At 37.5% G+C, this 21,160-nt stretch overlaps 1 protein-coding gene across 1 annotated transcript; it reads right to left on the minus strand.

The window, feature by feature from the left end:
- Positions 1-975: 975 nt before the first annotated feature.
- LOC135073462 (uncharacterized) lies at positions 976-6,429 on the minus strand. The gene is made up of 3 exons (XM_063967646.1): positions 6,426-6,429; positions 2,594-5,966; positions 976-979 (listed from the first exon to the last, which is right to left on the minus strand). The coding sequence occupies exons 1-3, from the start codon at positions 6,427-6,429 to the stop codon at positions 976-978; spliced, it is 3,381 nt and encodes a 1,126-aa protein (XP_063823716.1).
- Between the last annotated feature and the right edge of the window lie 14,731 nt (positions 6,430-21,160).

Below are 21,160 nucleotides of genomic sequence, written 5' to 3' on the forward strand. Positions count from 1 at the left end.
CATTTGTTTATGGTAACACTGTAAAATACACGGAAAAATCACAATCTAGCTAGAGTCTAAAAAAACCGCATAACTATCAGTTCAGCCAAACGTGAGATAATCGCGGACACACATACAAACATGTTGGTCAAAATGAGAACGTCTATTATACAGTATTTGTCAACTTACCACAAACCTGCATCGCCTCTCTCACGAAATGCATCACAAACTTACCCCCATCAGTTTTATTTACAGCACCCGTGTTTTCCAACTGTTTCTCAGTAAATCCGGTAATTCCCCCATCCGTTGGAGGCTATCTGGTACGTACCAGATCCTCCATCCCGTGACGACTTGAAAGGATTGCGTCGCGAAAACGGTGAGGCATTGTACCTACAACTATGAGGCAGATTTGGAAAATCCGCGCCTTGGAATTAATTCATGGGGAAAGTTTTTACAGTACGGCTGCTATTTTGTAATCTAAGGCTAAGTTTCATCACCAAAATTTAACCGTAACCATAACAATAACCGGAGCTTTTTGTGTGGAGTTTGACAGATTTTTGACGTTGGTTAAAGTTATGGTAAGATGGTGCAACCCAGCCTAATAGTGTAGCATTTTTACCTGTACGGCCTTTTAATCCTGATGTTCTTTTGAAGAATTACTTTCTCATTAAATTCTTTGTTCGTAATCAGTGAAATGCATTTAATTTTAAAAACTATTGTTTGCAATGTAAAAACTCTCCCTCTTAAACATGTTCTAAATATAGCTTGCCTTACTATCACTTCGCTATTATCGGCTACTACTTTGATATAACATAATATCGGCTATTACTCGAAGTTAACTGCGAATTTTAAAGTGGACCTTAGTCAACATGTTGTATTTGAAATCCCTTTGACCTTTGACATTTTACCTACCGACAAAATTTTTCTCCGCATACAAAATAATACATAAAACTTTGAACACGTTATAGTTTGATGTTTATGACAAAGATAAACCGTTTATCTGTATGCAATTGAAACAGTTTATATGTGTGGTTTACTGCGCGTAACTTCACTATTATGTGTTTTTTATGAATTATGTTCGCGAGATTGTTTTAAGTGTACATTTTATGGGCATAGTTTTGGCATCTGTTTACTTTATAGTGTCTACAGTTTGCGAAAAATTTTAAGACAATTTTATCTTTATTACCAATTAGTTGGATCTATTTTTAAATGTTTGTGTAAAAAAAAATGTGGTCTGAGAAGACATATTAGTAGGTACATATAAGAAGTCTGATTGTCCTCGGTTACAGACCCCTTGATTGGGCCCACTAGAGTGAGCCCGCCGTAGGCTGGACTTTGGTCCAACACCGCGGAGGGCAACCATCTAGTTGGGTTCGCCACTGATCGGGCGCCTTATGCGCTCGATACGGGCCGATCGCGAACGTCGGTCTGCCACCGACACACTCGGCCTCGTCGGCACGCGCACCGACGATCGCCAAACGGCTAGAGTACCTTCTGTACTCGCCACTCTGCCCGGTGAAGCTGGAAAAGCTCCTCAAGCTACCAGCGCGCGTCCTTTAAAAAAAAAAATCGGTTACAGACTTTTGTAAAAATATGGGTTAAAAATAAATCTAAATTATAATTAAGTATTGTATTCTATGTAGAAACCTCTTAACATTCAAAACAATATTAACAATAAACCTTTTATAAGGACCAAATAAACACTCGTATAACAATGATTCATTTTTTTGGCTTCAAGAAAACATGTATTATCTCTTATGAATTGTCACTTTTTGTAGCTAAAATACATCTACATGAATACGAAGCAAAAGAAATACAAAACATTCCTGGGCTGAATCTTATTATTCCATTAAATACACACCACTTTTTCCTCTGAAACAATAAAATTCTGTCAATTGCGAGATACACTCGCTTGAAGAGAATTCCGTACATTAGGTATCATTTTATTTATATTCATTATTAAAAATCATGTTTAAAAATATTAAATCGTCTTAAGGCTTTCGCTATTGTTTTCCTAAAACGTTGGGTAAGTACAAAATTATATTTTTAAAATGTTCCGTTTGCCGGAGACATACGGAAATGTCAAGAAGTTCCTTCAAATTGAGCAAAAGCATCTTACCTAAGTCTTTGAGCTACCAAATTAAATTATTTTACCTTTCTATGAAAATGTTCCATCCATCCATGAGTTTTAAACATTTCATATGGAACAAAATGTTAACGGAACCCTATTCTGGTGAGTACGGCTGCGTTTACACATGTTTTTCTGGCAATAAACGTTTTATTATTATTATCTTTATTAACTTTGGTTCTTAATTTTAAATATTTTTTTACAATGTAAATTATCAAAAAAAATAAATAAAAATACATTATAAAAAATACTTAAAAATAGTTATTCCGCTGGTAGCGGAGCAGGGCCCAAGCTACCGGTGGTCAGGGTCACAGGCTGAGGAACCTCCGGACAATGCGTGCCGTGCTGAGGATCACCGCCTTTTGCATCTGACCCTTGAGCCAACCATCCAGCGAGAGCTTCTTTAGATGTTGGTCGAAGCTCTTCGCTATTAGCCCGTTTGCCGAGACAACTATCGGGACAATGATCGTCGAGTCAACATCCCACATGGCGGTCACCTCGTGGGCCAAGTCAAGGTATTTGCTTTGCTTTTCCTTCTCGGCCTTCACGAGGTTTTCGTCATGCGGGATGGTAATGTCAACGAGCATTGCCCGACGTTGGGATCGGTCAACCACCACAATATCAGGCTTATTACAGACAATAGTCCTGTCTGTGATGATAGAACGATCCCAATAGAGCAATGCATGACCATTTTCGAGAACTGGCACCGGCTGGTATCGGTAATAAGGCGTCTCAGATTCAAGAAGGCCGTACTGAAGAGCAAGTTGCTGATGGATGATTCTGGCTACTAGGTTATGCCTGTGCAAGTACTCACCGTTAGCAAGATGCGAACAACCAGAAATTATATGCCTGAGTGACTCTCCGGGACGGTGGCATGCTCGACAAATGTCGACCGTACCGTCCTTCAGGATATATTTTCGGTAATTGTTCGTCATCATGACCTCGTCAGCAATTGCACAAGCAAAACCCTCGGTTTCCCCAAAGAGGTCACCGAAGCGTAGCCAGTTCACCGAGGCGAGGAGGTCTACATCAGGACCTGTAAGGGCCCGATAGAACCTCCCGTGCAGCTCCTTGCTCTTCCATACGTCCTTCCGATCCGCGACGCTCAGGACCTTTGGCTTGCGCCAGTTCTCGTTCGCCAAGGAGAGCGGCGTGAGGCCTTTGTCAACTGCCACAACATCGCGATGCATTCCGCACTCATTGGCAAGGAAATAATCCCTGAGACTGCACACTTCACGGTTGTGGAGGTTCTTGGCATTTAAAAAGCCTCGACCACCCCACTTCCGTGGAATGTACAGTCTCATCACAGATGAACGCGGATGTAACATGCGATGTTGTGTGAGCTGCTGACGTACCTTCCTATCCAGGGCGTCAAGTTCAGTCTGAGTCCATCTTAGTATGCCGAAGGAGTATATTAATAGAGGCATCACCCAACCGTTGAAAGCTCTTACTTTGTTGCCGCCAGACAAAAGACTATTAAGAACTTTTGTCAGTCGGCTACAAAAGCGTTCTTTCACCGATTTTTTGATGTCTTCTACCGATATACCTAACGATTCTGACATACCAAGATACTTATAGGTCTCAGTTTCGGAGAGAGATTTGAGTGTCATTGTCTCAGAAAGTTGTAAATTCGGGGAATTCACAACTTTTCCCCGCTCTACATGTAAGACCGCACACTTGTCTACACCAAACTCCATCCTGATGGCGTTGCTAAATACCTGTGTGGTTTTTAGCAACTTCACCAGGTCTTGTCGTTTTGGTGCGAACAACTTGAGATCATCCATGTAGAGCAGGTGACTAATGACCTCACCCCCTCTTCGAAGCCGATAACCAAGCCCTGAATCCTTTAACAGAGTGCTAAGAGGATTCAGTGCTAGGCAGAACCATAAGGGACTCAAACTGTCACCCTGGAAAATGCCTCGCTCAATCCTTATGAAGTTCAATGGATCAGGAGACCTCTCACTACCACCTGGTTGCCGAAGGACTGTAGTCCACTGCCCCATGCATGAGCTTAAAAAGGATCTCAGAGTTGCATCTACCTTATACAACTCTAAAATCCTCTCTAGCCATGAATGAGGCACCGAATCATAGGCCTTCTTATAGTCAATCCAGGCAGCAGAGAGAGCTTTCCTGCTCCGTCGAACTTGTTGGCTAATGGTCATGTCTATGAGGAGGAGCTCTTTAGTACCACGAGACCCAACCTTACATCCATTCTGAGCAGGGGCCAAGATATTGTTCGCGACAATATGCGTATTAATTTTTGTGGTCAGAATAGATGTAAGGAGCTTATAGATGGTAGGCAAGCATGTAATCGGTCTGTAGTTCTTTGGGTCCATGGTACTACCAGATTTGTAGAGCAAGGTGGTGACACCGGTAGTCATGAAGGCTGGAAGGGAACCGAGCTCGAGGGCTTCTTGGAATTGTGTCGCTAAACGGTCATGTGAGCATCGAATCCACTTAATCCAAAAGTTGTGCAATCCGTCCGGCCCAGGGCTTTTCCAGTTCTGGGCCGTGCTGATTGCACTACTAACGTCTTCGGGATCTATAACAATAGACCCCATGGATTCGATGGACTCACATTCACGCTCAATTACACGCATCCAATCACCCTCAGTGTGCTCAACGGGCATCGACCAAATGGCACGCCAGAAATCAATCATGGTATTGTCATCTGGCAGCTGCCCGTCGCTCACACGTTGATCAGCTCCCTCCCATCTCCGGTACACCTTCCTCTGGTCACTTTGGAAGACACGATTTTGCCAGTATCTGTTCACGCGCTCTTTGTAGCGACGAATACGGTTTGCCCATGCATAGACTTTTTGCTTTAGGTAGTCAATGCGTTCTGTGACACAAGCCGTGTAGTCCTGAGGTAGAACGCCAGTCCCAGCAAAGGCTTGCGTCACAAACCGCATGACTCGGGGACGATTATTTCCCCGTCTAAAACACATTAGCTTTGCAATGAGAGTTCTGAATGTATTAATACGCCGCTCGATCCGTATTTGCCACGCGGGTGTCATCCCGGCAGGACGCGTTGCTCTGTCCGAGTCTGGGAACTGGACACCAGCAACACGGCAAACCGCAATGGCACCACAATACAGGATCGAGTGGGTATCAAATAAATTTGTGCTAGTCCGCATATACGGAATTAGCAATGCATTCAGAGCTCCCATTAACGCCAAATTACGTCTATGAGTGGGCAAACGCGGTAGTCGAGGCCTTGAATCTGACGTGAACCGATACTGACCAATAGTGTCCTCCAAAGCCCTCCTCAATCGCTCACTCACCTGGTTACTTACACTACTCGGCAAACCCTCCTCTTCATCACCAGAGTCTACCCTCACGGCTTGTGGTGTCAATGACGACACCGTAGGCGACGACGAGGCAGGGGGCTCCGACGTCAAGAGGGGAGTTGTCCGAGCAGGCATCGCCTCCAGGCGGAGTCGATCAAGTACAGACTGGTCCAACAGCTTGCACCGCTGAATAGCCCGCACTTGATCCGATAGTCGTTGTGCAGAAACGGTGATGGTCGGCTCAAGGTTCTGAAACAAAGGCAGGATCCGATCACGATACGCAGTCAGGACGGTTCCCCCTTCTGTAGCCCCATAATAGGCGCGCATGCAGTTCTCATTCATGGTTTGAGTCCATCGCATGCGGCGCACTACACCACCGGTAGCGGGGGCCGTGCGCGAGGCAGGTTGCCTCGCTGACCCCAAGCGTGCCGGCAGCGGCGGACGTCCCCGTCGCGCAGGTCGTGGTGGCGGCGGCGGCGTCGTTGGCCCGCCCTCGTCGCTCGACGCGCCCGTGTCAGGGGGAGTTACAAACTCTTCGTCCGACGAGGAGCGCGGATTATTATTATCTCCTTTATTAATTTTTCTTTCTTATTTTTAATTGTTTCTTTTTACAATGTAATTATCAAAAAATAAAAATACATTATAAAAACAAAAATCTTAAAAATAGTTAACCCGCTGGCAGCGGAGCAGGGCCCAAGCTACCGGTGGTCAGGGTCACAGGCTGAGGAACCTCCGGACAATGCGTTATTATTATTATTATTATATAAAACACTTTTCATTACTAACTATTAGATTTTTTGTGTAAGAACTTTTATTTAATAAGTATTTATAAAGTCTAGAAATTTAGCTTCACGTATCAATTTGCATATTATAAATTGCGTTATTTGAACTTGTGGTGTGATAAAAATGCAGCACGTAATAAGGTACAGAAAAGTCTCTACTTATTAAAGCAATCATAACATCATAGTAAGGTGTATAAGGTAAAAAATCTGTCCCTCAGATAATCAACAATACCGTCTAGTAAGTACTCATATTTTTTTTGTGATTGAATATGATTTCGAAGGTATGACTACGTTTTCAGTGGCACAAACTAATTAAAATTTATGTGACAATCCTAAAATAAAAATCTCACCCAGTCTGTCCACAGCTTAGCTTTTTTCCCAGAAGACACCAAGATAAAAAGCTGAAATTAGCGCCATGCATTTATGCCGCTACCACCAACATGTTGCGACGGGCGCTAGTTTTCTTACTCCTATCAGTTTTAATTCTAAATGTAGACAGAATAACATCTTTTAAGACTGTGCAGCAGTTCAAGAAACAGTTCAAGAAGGCAGAAAACGACGAGTTTAGTACATCAGATGTGTTGGTTGGGAAGGCGATGGATTTTATATACTCGAATAAAACAGTCATGAGTTTGATAGCACGGGAACTGTGGGACGTCGGGTCAAGGGCGATCGACAGGATCGTGGAAATAAAAGGTCAGTATTGTTCAGTGTTTAAAACAAATTGATGGAGTTGATTGGTTCTTGTTAAAGCTAAATTTAGTTGCAATATTTGTGCGTTTGTAAAAAAATACACATACAAACGATAGCGATAGTAAAAATTAAATCACACGTTGTGGGTGTAATAAAACAAAAGTTTTTAATGTATTTTTGTTATTATGTCTCACTTTTATTAAATACCTAACTGAATTAATAACAAATAGTCGCATGATCTTTGTAAAGTTTTTAAAACATTTACTCATAAGAACTGATACATAGGAACGTTTTTGATTTGTAGAAAGTGTGTCCCTTCTATACATATTTTATTCATTTATTCGCAACGAGCGCTGGACAACGGTGTCTAATTGTTATGAAAAGTCACACCACTCTTACATCGCGTTACTGTCGTGCCATATTCTAAAAATAAGATTATTTTACAGAATTTAATTTCTATTTCAGGCAAGCAGCAGCAGCAACAGCAACTGCAGAAAAAATAACAAATCAAATTGTGTCTTCATCAATGACGACGTATTATTAGGATTTTAGCGTTTAAGCCAATAAATTATTAAAACACACGCGTCTTTGTTATTATTGACTTCCATAGAAAACTTCAGAGATGTGTAAAAAGAAACTCAATTTAAGATTAAAGGCTAAAGCATCGCATGTAAGAACCATTATCGTAACAACATTATTAAAAGTATTCTTTGAAATCAAAGCAGCTGTAAACATATTACCTTGATCTTTTCACGAGCAATACTAAGGCGGTGCATCTGAGGTAGTGTATTGAATAATGGAGGAAAATATGATAGCACAAAATGGGCTGGAACAAACCGCTATTGTATTCGGGATGCGTCCCGGTTTGGATGTAGGAATGAAGTGGAGGTGGTACTTCAGGAACATTCCTAGCTCTAAACTATTGCTGCAACGCCTCACTCTACACTTTGATTGTCGATGAAATTACAATTATTGAAGGACGAGTTTCTTCAAATTTAGAGTCACATACTGTGACTCCACAAATATTTGTGATTTATGTGTACTACGAGTATACTAATAAATCCCATAGTAAGTCGACAATATTATGACTAAACTTATCCTTGTTCCAAAATACATGGTAATATACCATTACTTACTAAGTATTACATGTTATTGTTGGTCATAAAGCCCGATACTTTTTTTGTAATCTCAAATTCTTTACTAGTATATGTAGGCCCTTTTCAGGGCACTTATACACATTCCCAATAGACTCGTGTTGACTTATCACCACTTCGGGACAACATAGATCAGTGGTGCTAAGAAGAAGTGGCGGAAGAAATCCAGTCACTTTATCAGCCTATCCACAAAGAATAAAATAATAGAATACCACATCCATATTTTCTTAAATGAATGACCAATGCTCTTACTCGGATCTATTTATTATTGACTGCTGGTTAATAATGCGACAGATCTCGATAAAGGAGACAAATGTTTGCTATATTTAATGCAGACAATGTTATATGTAAACACAAATACAATTAGCTGGCTTGTAATCCTAATATCTGATGGTCGAGTAAGAAGGATTATAGAGACGTTTGTTGTACAGACCTTGAAAAAGTATAGGAAATTATTACAACTCTATGGTCTAGGTGGACGAAAAATTAGAGAGGTTTCTTGACTGAATTTCTTCGCCTCTTTGCCTCACGGACACACTTTTATTTTTGAGTAAAATAAGTTTATATTTTTATCTTGTTTACAGTTAAGTTTGCCTTAGTTTTAAACAAATTCTGTTTCTTGACTTGTAATAATAACACAATGTAATTTGTTCCTAGTATGGTGAAGTTATACTTGAATTAGGGCTCGTTTCCATGGAAATCCACTTTGCTTAAAATTCGAATCACAAATTGAAATGGATTGGGTTTTTGCAGCTAAGGAGATGTTGTGTAAACGCTAACTAATAACAATCAAAATACAATCAAAGTAGCCCCAATTTTGAACAAAATTAAAACACACCTACTTATTGCTTACTAAAATATTATTTTGTGCGTTCCGATTGATGACTGAACTTGACCACATAAACAAAGGGTGAAAGTGTGGTTTGTTTCATGGTAAATTAGCAAATAGGATTAGTGGCTCACCCACAGCTTTGGTTACTGTAATCGATTGACATGCTTAGTGACTGCTTGGGCAGTAAAATAAACGTTATTCACAATAAAGAAGTAACTTCAACGTTTCAGTAAGTCTTGAAGATTTTCTTGAAAGTGTCCGCTAGGGACGCTGTACAATCCAATCAATTTTTTTACGCAGTCGATATCGAATACGTTTAATGTTAACTCACACTAAACCCCCAGTTTACATTTACTCCTGAAAAGTAAGACGGACTTATTTTTATCAGCCATAATTAATTCACAAAAATCGCCTTCTCACAAGTCTCTCAAATATAAATAAGTGTATGTACCTTTACATGTGTTACGTAAAATTTAAGCTGTTGTTCAAGACGGCCGGTCACATTAAGAAAACGACACAATGTGGTTTCGTTTCCCAGAACAAGCAAACTGAGCAAACACTATCTTGTAAACACCAGACATGGAAGAGTCACTTGTTTCCTAATATACGTTTGTTTGCGCCACCGTCAAAAGAACAATCGCGAAGTTTGCTAAATGTTTTCAGATGAACACCCATTAATATCTCATTTTCGAGTATTCAACATCAGTTCGTTCAAAAATTCGAAATGATTGAGTCAAGGAATTTTCAAGCAGTTCTATTCTTCTTTCTCATAGTCATAGTTTTAGAAGGAGATTCAAGAAGACCGCGTTTGAAAGAAGAGAAGCAGAGTGAAAGGAGAGACTATAGGCCTTCGAAGTGGGTGGCTAATTCCGCTATGGATGTATGGTACGGAAATAAAAGCATGGTAGATATTCTGTCAAGAGAATTCAGTGATGTTATGAACAGAATAGCTTTAAGACCAGGTAAACATTACTTCCATGTTTTTATGCTGTGTTACATAACATATTTTGTATCCTCCAAACACTATTTCGAAAATCTAAACGTTTCAAAGGCGCGTTCATTTTTTTACGTTTTTAAAATTAAATAGCTAAGAATGATTTTGACTTCTAATAGTGTAACTAAATTAATTTAAAATTAAATCGCCTTTTGTAATTCATTATTTACATTTTAGTGCTAATTAAAAAAAAGTCTTACCTTTTGACGAATAGTAACATTTTGATTTATACAGTGTGAGTCACGTTAAAGTGTACATATGAAAATAGATGAAACTAGACCTATTTTTATCGACAAAAAAGAGGTCAAAAAATTTTTGAGATTTTTTTTTAATTTTTTATAGAATTTTTTTTCTTCCAATTACTTATTGTAAAGAAAACGTAATAACTTTTAAACTAAGCGGTATATCCTGATAAAATAAAAACAGTAATAATGCTAAATAACAGGCGATACTAAAAAAATACATAAAATACACAAAAAATTCCAACAAATAATAAAAAATGATACTTTTTTAAAAAAATCTGCTTAAAAATTCGTGTTTTTTTGGTTATTTGATAAATTTCTCCAAAAAATGCCCCTATAACCGGTGGTTTTTATTACTTTGTATTATTTTCTATCGTATTATCTTTGTAAAACCAAAAATCGCATGTCTCTATCCCTATCACAACATTTGCTATGATCGTTTGAACAAAGGCCTGCCATAACATTATTCTCCGCTACAGGTAGAGACAATTTTAATTTTAACTAAAATGCTTATTTTACTTTGAAATCTTTTGTTTTTATTTGAAATCTAACTTGTCTTTATCAAAATTACAAATCTAGAGCCATCTTCAGTGTTGTTGTTAACGAAGCGTTGAATGGCGCGCCCGGAGAGGCTTAGTTCAAACGATCATTGCAAACGTTGTGATAGGGATAGAGACATGCGATTTTCGGTTTTACGACGGAAATACGATAGAGAATAATACAAAGTAATAAAAACTACCGGTTATAGGGGCATTTTTTGGAGAAATTTATCAAATAACCAAAAAAACACGAATTTTTAAGCGGATTTTTTTCAAAAAGTATCATTTTTTTATTATTTGTTGGCCTTTTTTGTGTATTTTATGTATTTTTTTAGTATTGCCTGTTATTTAGGATTATTATTGTTTTTATTTTATCAAGATATACCGCTTAGTTTAAAAGTTATTACGTTTTCTTTATAAAAAGTAATTGGAAGAAAAAAAAATCTATAAAAAATTTAAAAAAAATCTCAAAAATTTTTTGACCTCTTTTTTGTCGATAAAAATAGGTCTAGTTTCGTCTATTTTCATATGTACACTTTAACGTGACTCACACTGTATTCGATTTAGCAGTTATTTACTTTTATAGTTGTGCTATATTCTGTGGTAATGTAATTTAGAACTTAAGAATTCATGACCATAAAATACGTTAATTATTGTATTTCAGTTCGCTCACCCGTGCCAACAGAAGAAATTAACTCAGACGTTTCAAAACTTACCGAGTCGGAAGAGGACAAAAATGAATGGAACCAAGATGCCATAAAACTCACAAAAAAACCACAAGCCACAAATGTGAAATCAAAGGGGTTTCACGCTAAGCATAAACCAATCAAAAAAGAATTAAACAACACAAACGGAAAACGAAATGATCAAGTTCTGGTAGAACAAGTCAGAAAAATCTTATTGCGAAATATCAACGATACCATTTCAAAAGTTATATCTGACTACTATCTCAAACACTAAAATTATATTAAATTTTTGTTCTTATTTTTGTGTGTTATTAACAATTTTTTTAATAAACTTCTTGATAATATTTAATTTCTAATATTTCATTAGTTACATAACTTCATTGCATTAGCTCCTCCATATTGATTAATCCTTCATGTACCAGCAAATCGAGACAACAGAAATCAATTGTTACCGCGGTACTTAAGGTTACAAGAAATAATATCCCGTGGAACAGTATATTAAAAGACTTTCATTGTCCATGCTTGTATTAAATACCTATTTTTTATTTTATTATGCTGGTAAAATAAACATGATTAAAAGTATTATTGATTTAAAAAACTATTACATTAAAATATGATGTATTTTCTTAAAACGTGTTTCAATTAAGACACAAGTCAGTAATCTCCTTTAATCTCTGCGATTTGTATGACGTCTCCTGGAATTGGTTCCAAAAGCCACTAAGGAAAGGCATAGAAAAGCGGCTTGCCGGTAATTAAAAATTTCAAAGGAGTGCGCCTTTTGTACTCACCCCGTATCGTATAGGTAACAATTGTATTAATCCCCGATTCTCAATTAGGAACGGATTCTGTGAATTTGAATACCTCTCTCAGCTTTGATGTTCACAACAAAGACGTGTTGAAGAAAAGATGGCACCAGAAGCCGCAAATTCTTCCCTTTTGAAGACTAATAAATAATTTTGGAGTCCCCTTTGAGGGTTAGATACTTTGATGTTGAAAAAGCCACTTCATAAGTGCACGCACTCTGGCCGTATTATTAGGCAGTTAGGGTGGCTGCCTTAGGGCGATACAATGGGTATGAATTTTAAATGACGTTAAGATAGGTTGGCCGAAATCGGCACTGCTAATGGGTGTTTAGGTGTTTGGGAGGATGGATGCGTTTCACTAATTTGGGGGTACAACTCTGGTATAGTTCCAGCCTTCACGGTCCTTCGTCGAAGTTTATTTTGACGACTGTTTGTGGTTGTGAGACTAAAAGTCAGCGGATAGGAGTTGACTCTCTCAAGGACAATGTTCGCGTTAGAAATGTTAGCGTATTCTCTCGAATTATGAATCATTGTATGTCTGTTTAACAGTTTTATTTAGTTCCCCATTGAATTTAAAAAAATCATAGCATTAAATACACAATTTCGCTGCTCTAACTATTCGCTTCATGTAACTTAGTCCTTTCCTTTGTAATCCCCGATTAGTATTTCCATCGCAATTCCGAGCTTATTCCGAAACAAGTCCAAATCCCGAGTCCCGATTTTTCAATCCCCGACACAGGCTGTAGAGTCCGCTTCAAATATCAAAGACAACGGCTGAGCCAAAACGCTCAGTACCTGCGCTTTGTTGTCAAGTGTGCTCATTAAAGGCCTACCCTCTCTGCGAAAAATCCCATTCGGAACGCTGACGCACTCGAGCTACGAGCTCAAATAAGGCTGAACTCGACTTTGTAATTAATTCTTGGTCTCGCCTTGTTTGCAGTTCAAATCGGCAATTGAAAACTGTCACCTCTAGACTTTTATTCGTGCTAATTAACTTGTCTTTGGACTGAAACGGGAAGGAGTTTAGGCGTCAGTGCTGAGATAATTAAGATTGTGCTTAAGTTTATGAGTTGAGAGTACAATCTGAAACATAATTGATAAAATTCGTAGTCGTCAATTGGTGATCTTCTTATTCTTGTATCGTGAAGGTACACTTGAATAAGTCACTGATTTCCATTGGGAGCAAGTAGCTCATTCGGAACTCAAAAGGTCAGAATCATCGAGGTACTTAGGTGAAAGCGAATAATCGGTTTTAGAATGACTTTATATGCAATCATTTTAATATTCAAGCATATAAACTACTGTAACATGCTACAGGCAGTGGGCGAGGCACATAGCTCGTAGAGCTGATGGCCGCTGAGGCAGGAAAGTTCTTGAGTGGCGACCACGAGTCGGAAGACGTAGCGTGGGCAGGCCTCCCATTAGGTGGACCGACGATCTGGTGAAGGTTGCAGGAGGTGCCTGGATGCAAGCGGCGCAGGATCGGTCTTCGTGGAAATCCTTGGGGGAGGCCTTTGTCCAGCAGTGGACGTCTTTCGGCTGAAAAGAACGAACATGCTACAAGGAACCATATTTTAATACTAAGCTTCTCCTATACGAGTAGATACTTATCTATATCTTCTCTCTTTTGCAAACAAATCAAGATATTATACAAAAATAGATCAAGTGAAACATTCAAACAAACCGGGGGCTGCAACAAAGCAATTTGTAATAAAGCAAGCACAAAACTGGGCGTGGGAGAAAATCAGTGTCAGCCGAGCGGAGTGCAACGGCTTAGGTTTATTTTAGTGTTATTGCGGTATCATCCAACTGTGCACCACCTGCGCTTGATACGGAGAAAACACACGGATCTGTATTGTGACGAGCAAATTATTTTGATTCTTGTTCAAAATACTACTTGTTACTATCTCAGCTTGACCTGTAGTTGACTGGTAGAGAATGCCATCCGGCATTAAGTCCGCCACTGTTTAGTATTTATGTGAAACAAGTATGAATAAATAAAAGAATCGAGATTGATTAAACAATGGTGTTATGCCTTACAATGTGTAAGAAAATGATTTGGTGATGGCAGTCACCAAAACGAAATTTTAATTTAAAATTAGATTAGGTATTTTGTGAGTGGAGGTGTGTGACAAGAAAGACAACTTAATGTACCTACATCTTTCAGTCCATGAAAATTATTTAATAAACGATGAGAAGTAAACAAGATTGTCCTCCTATTGGTGCACAGCTACAAATATGAGCACTAGTTTATATTTAATCAAATTATAGCTAGTAGCAAACTAGTTAGTGGCCTTTACTGAACTGAACTGGACGTTCTTAGTTTATGTATAGGTCCATCCGTATCTAATCCTACATAAAAATTGACCTAAAAATAACGCTGATATACTCAAACATAGAATTTATTCTAGAACACAGCTCGTTGCAACTGCAGACCATATATTCAGGTGTGTATGAATTTAAAATATCCCCGATTTTCATGAACTTGTCCAAGAATATTGCTCTACGCAATACCAGTCCCGTATATTCCATAAGCCGGATCGCGTCTCCTGCGGCGTGTCCCACGCACTACGGACGTAAACCCGGGATTTTTGCGGCTTTCCCCGTCTAACGTAGGGTATTCTTACAAATATGTCTGAAACGCGGCCGCAACCGCCTAAAACCTTAACATTACTGCTTATGGATTTTAAAATGGCTTTCATGGATTTCTGAGGGGATAGCTGGTAGAAATGATATTTTAGAGTCTGTAGTGATGCTTATAAGTATTATTATTTATCATATTGTCTAGAGTGCTTATCATGACAGATGATAGCCGGTGACAGATTGATGTCTACATATTGATGAATTTGGATGACGTATTCAAGAAGTTGCGATCAAGTTACAGGGTCACGCGTGAACCCATTATTTATTTTTCACATTAATTAACAACTTTGTACCTATGATTATGACGAATAAATGATCTTTTTTTTTACTGAGCTTGATCAATTTTTATCCTAGATGTATTATTAAGGTAAATAAATTCAATATGCGCTTTCGAATTCCCGCTTTACGACGTCTTTCACGTTCCGCACTAAGCTCCACATCTCCCGGACGCTGCCTCTCAGAACGCCATTGATATTACCCGGACGCAAGTGCACCGGACATGTCCGAGACGTTTAATAAATAGCCGAATTCCACACTCGGCTGCCGACTCCGGACAATACGCCAAATGACAGATTATAAAGTTTCCAGCTAAGATTGATCATAGAACTTCAAAGGGACTCCCTAGACGTTTAGAACAATGGCGGTTAGAAACATTACACAAGACAATAACTCTAGTCTATTGTTAGACAAATGCTACCCGTGTTTACAAAGTACACGATACTTGTATAAATAAGGGGGGTACAGTAAGTTTATAGCAAATTGATTAGTGGTCTATGTGTTATTAAGTCTAAACTACGTCTTCTAGCAAGCATATCAAGGGATAATAATATTATGTGGAAAATCATAGCCAAAAACATCAGAAACCAATCTTACTAATATTATAAATGCGAAAGTTTGTATGGATGTCAGAATGTCTGGATGTTAACATGTTTGTTACTCTTTCACGCAAAAACCACTGAACGGATTTTGATTAAACTACAGTATTATTGATTATAACCCAGAATAACATATAGGCTATAAATTATGATGATCTGTGACAAACTAAATTTCACGCGCGTGAAGCCGCGGGCAAAAGCTAGTTCTCCATAAAATGTAATAAAGGACTTTTACTTCTGAAAAAAGGCCTTTGAAAATCGCTTTTACACGTCTTAGTATTACTTTAACCCTATCACTGCTTCGGGACAATCGGCCAGTGCTGAGAAGAAGCAGTCAAAGTAGAGAACTTCTTTTCAAGCTGATTTGGATAACGATGATAATATAATCTATCGATCTCGCTCAGATCTCCTCATGTAGTAATTAGAGGAAAAGAAAGAGATAGTCATGTTGAAATTTAAATTTTTAATTATCATCATCATCTCAGCCATAGGACGTCCACTGCTGAACATAGGCCTCCCGCAAAGCTTTCCGTGTTACTCGGATGGTAGCGGCTTGTGTCCAACGCTTTCCTGCTACATTTATGATGTCGTCGGTCCACCTTGTGGGTGGACGTCCCACGCTGCGTTTTCCGGAAAGCGAAATTTCTAATCATTGTAGAGGAAATTATTAGGAAAATTTTAACATGTCTTAATGATCAAAGTAGACATACCGATACCTCTGGGCTCAAAGGTCGTAAAGGACAAAGTACGACTTTTCAGGAGAAGCAAAAAACGATTTTTTATTTTTTTATTCGACAGTAACTTTTTTGTTTTTCGAGCTATTAAAATATGACCTAAGAAGAAAGTGCTTAGAATTCACAGCATTTTCCGAAGAGGTATTGAAAAATTGGACTAGAGCTGTATTTACTGAGATAGATTTCCTTTACGCCCTCAAAATTACATTAAAAAGACCTTTACGCCCCTCAAATATTCGTCCTAGGCAAGTTGCTCAGGACGTAAGTCTATTTTTATTTTACAAAACTACAAAACCAAGGTAATAAATGACAATTTACATAGTTTTATAGGTTTTCATAGGTCGTAAACGGAACATCCATGTAAGGTATTATGCAAGGAAAAATTGATAATTTAGCTTAAATATTTAAAGTTTTATGGTATTTGATATGTAATATACCATTTCTTCACATATTTAAATGAATTATGTTTGTTTTTAATGAAATAAAATGATTTTTCGTAGCTTCATAATTTAATGCACACAATTTTAGAAACTATTTAAGCAGAAGTTTTGATATCTTCGAACTGGAAGATACCATTTCCGATATAAGAGCGAATTTAGAAAATAAATATTATGACGCTTTTAAATAAAACTTCTTAAATGTCTACTTTTTACGAAAAGCCGAAACCAATTAATTCCATAGGGCAGTCTGTGAACCAGTTGACCTTATGATAATGCAGATAGGATAGAATTATTAAGGACAAAGGAAAACCAAACTAGTTATTCTAAATTCTAAATAGATTAAACATTATTATTCATATTAGCTAGAAATTATGTTATTGTACTTGGTACAAAAGTAGGAAGGTTAAGTAAGTAAGATTACAAGTAGGAAGTTTTTCATTCCAGTAAAGCACATCCACTTACTTTACTCCTACATAATACCGTTTTTAAAAGCCAATTATTTTGTAGTATAAAAATATAACTTCGAAAAAAAAGTGCATTCACGCTTTTTAGTAGATTGAAGTCTCAACTGACCCTATGTTTCCCATGTTGTGTAAATATTTTTCCTGCTAGTATTTTATATTTTATTAGCTGATCCAAATAACTTTAGAAACTATACTTATTTATTATAATTATTACAGTCAAAACTCAAAAGTGGTTTTGACCGAGGGCGTTAGTCAAAATTACTAGGAAATCATTAAAAACAATTGTAAAATGTAGCATTTTTGTGATTTGTGCAATGTGCATACAAAATAATGACACCTTACGGCCGGTTCACACATGTCTCCGTTTTACTGTTCCGTTTTATGTTATTGTACTAGACGAAAAAAAAAAAGGAAAACGATAAAACGAAACAGTAAAACGGAGACATGCGTGAACCGGCCGTTGAGGTACTACATTAAGGTGACTTTTTTTTTATAATATTCTTAATAAATGTAACTTTTTCATTTTTTCAATTTTTATGATGACTATCCTATATTAATTAGGTAATACGTTATTTTATAGCATGTTTTCATTTTCTTAAATCATCTTTTAAAATTATCTTTTTCCCTGACAAATACCTAGTTTCTTCAAATATGAGAAATAATAAAAAGCAACATTACCCGATGTGGGTAGATGTCATCATTATATATGTACAAATCACATAAATGTTACACTCTAAAATAGTTTTATTACATATTTTTGATGATTTTTTATTTCTTTCGTTTGTTCCAAACGCACATACTTAAATACAATAAGAAACATCTAATAAATTTACCTTTCCAGTTATTTTAATATCCTCTCTTTGTAGATTTTTAAAATATTTGTTTAGATAATCTAGGGGCGTAAAGGACAAATTATTTAGACTTTGGTACTATGAAATGTAAGGTTATACGCCCAAAAATGTGTGTTTACTTGTTCTTTACTACCATAGTATCTGTACTAAAAAATCAAATGTTATTTACATCCCAATTTTCACGATGAATTCTGTTTAGCTTATCAAAAATGATGGGTCGTAAAGGCACTTTTTTTGGGATTTTCGACAAACTAAATATACAGATCGATAGAGAATGAAATTCTGAGTAAAACTGTATAAATAACTCATTTTCGGTATTTTGTCCTTTACGACCTTTGAGCCCAGAGGTATCGAACATTAACGCGAACTTTCTGCGTATTATCCTATTATGATATACGAGTAGTACACGATACCGGGTCGTATTTAATTTGCTTTCAACAAGGTTTAGTTCGTGGGACATCGTGAAAGTTAAATGATGCCAAGGGCTGTATTGTGAAGCAGAGAATGGGTTTCACAAAGCTACCCGTAGTTTCTTGGAAAAGACTAACAATACTGCTTGGAACACTCAAAAATTACATTGAAGGTTAAATGGTACGTGTAAGGGTGATATAAATGACAATAAAATATACGTACACGTAGTTTAGTATTCAATGCCTCAACAGCTCTACTTCATTTGCTATTATTACTGGTTAATCACAGCATAGATAATCTAGTATTAAAAAAAAGCTGATTAGTTGTTGCCATAACATTAGTTTTGTTGTCAATCTAATCACTTAAGTTATTAGGTAGGTATATTGCGTGCAGTTGTAACAAGTTCATAGATTTTCAAGTAATTTGTAACTGAATAATTCCTTAAATAAGTGGTCACCTTACCTTATCTATGTATTTGTAGCTATCTACAACATAGTATTTTTATATAACTTTATTGAACTAAGTAAACAAAGACAGAGATTTTGTGTCTTATATTTAATTCAAGTAGCCCTAAATTATAACACCCGAGCTCGACCGATAAAATATTACCTCGACTGGGTCTCGGACTGAAATGTTGGATTTCCAACATTTGTCTTTCTTTAAGCTATTTATGGTGCGATCTAATAGCGATATTTCACTTAGGGGTATAAAGCAGCGGCCACACTGCAGTAATTGCAGCCGCTGAGTGCTCGCTCGGTAATAAGGAAATATGGCTGCGACTGGCTTTACGTCCATTCCTTGAGTTCCCATTGAAGGAATTCTGAATGATTCCTTTAGATGTGATGCGGAGCGTGTGTGAAAGACAAATGGGATGCGAATCTCGATCTATGATGTATCTTTGCTAAGTGTAGAATTAATTAAGACGTAATTTTAACATAAAACTAATGCTGTTTGTTTATAGTTTTATACGAGTATCTGTTAGAGTGTTATATTATTTCACTATTTATAACATTATTTAATTACTCATCCGGCTAAAACTCGCTTCCACCTTCGGGCCTGATCATCACTTTCCATCAGGTGAGAATCAGACCAAGTGCTTCCCCGATGTGGATAAAAAAGGGATTCTTCCTCTTCACCTCATTACAAGAGCTCGCAATGTTTTCACTTGTGCTATGATTATTGTAGTTGATGATATTTGCATCTGCCAATAACAATTTTGTTGCAAAACTAGCAATATAACAACTAGGTACAATCAGTATAGTGCTATAGTACAAACAAAACTTAAACTTATCAACTGAGGTGAGAGATGTCAAATTTCAAGAGAACTTTACACTTGCCTTTATGATACACTAGCGGCCGCCCGCGACTTCGTACGCATGGATCCCGTTTTATCCTCTTAGGGATGGAGTTTCGTAAAATCCTTTCTTAGCCTGCTACTACTACTGATGCCTACGTCAAAACATCTACCTGCATGCCAAATTTCAGCCCGATCCGTCCAGTGGTTTGGGCTGTGCGTTAATAGATTACTATGTCAATCAATCAATCAGTCAGTCAGTCAGTCAGTCAGTCAGTCAGTCAGTCAGTCTGTCAGTCAGTCAGTCAGTCAGTCAGTCAGTCAGTCAGTCACCTTTGAGTTATACGTATTTAGATATCAATATTGACCAAACATCTGCTGCTTGCCACATCATCGTTCACTCCAAGTAATATTCTGTGCACTAAAATAATTACGATCCTACTAAGGTGTCCTAAAGTAACAAGATAGTATAAAGCTGTGGTCACACCAGCAGTAATTGCAGCCACTGAGTGCCGGCCGCTGGTAATAAGGAAATCCCATCAAAAACAATACTTGTCAAAAAAACCAAGTCTCGCAACTCAGTTGTTCTACGGTAAAAAGTTGTGAGATCCATGTAATACCAAGTCCAGGCCAGGAAATCTTTAACGTTTTACATAAATTATTGACTTGGCCATCGCACTAAATAATTTAATTTACACGTGTTTTCATGCGATGGCCAAGTCAATATATTTATGTAAAACGTTAAAGATTTCCTGGCCTGGACTTGGTATTACATGGATCTCACAACTTTTTACCGTAGAACAACTGAGTTGCGAGACTTGGTTTTTTTGACAAGTATTGTTTTTGATGGGATCTCATTTCTTTTTGTATTTTGTAGACAGCAGTTATGTATCTAGAAAACTGGACCGAAATTGAAAAATTTTACTCGACTTGGCGGTTGCACTACCGTGCCCCCAAATATCATTTCTTTTTGTATTTTGTAGACAGCAGTTATGTGTCTAGAAAACTGGACTTAAATTGAAAAATTTTACTCGACTTGGCGGTTGCACTACCGTGCCCCCAAATATTTTAGTTTTTCCTTGATTCATACACCAAACACTACTTATATTCCAAATTTGAAGCTTCTAGGTCTGCTAGAAGTGCCTTAGAGTTTTGATGATCGGTGAGTCAGTGAGTCAGTCAGTGAGTCAGTCAGTGAGTGACAAAATTAAGTAACTTTGACACGTTATAATTCTTAAACTACTGGTTCAAATTGAATGAAATTTTAAATATACCGTGTCTTTACAATGCCTGCATAGCTAATGAAAATTCAGCCTTCTAGTTTTA

Source organism: Ostrinia nubilalis, chromosome 7, assembly GCF_963855985.1.
Source record: "Ostrinia nubilalis chromosome 7, ilOstNubi1.1, whole genome shotgun sequence".
Taxonomy (NCBI): Eukaryota; Metazoa; Arthropoda; class Insecta; order Lepidoptera; family Crambidae; genus Ostrinia; species Ostrinia nubilalis.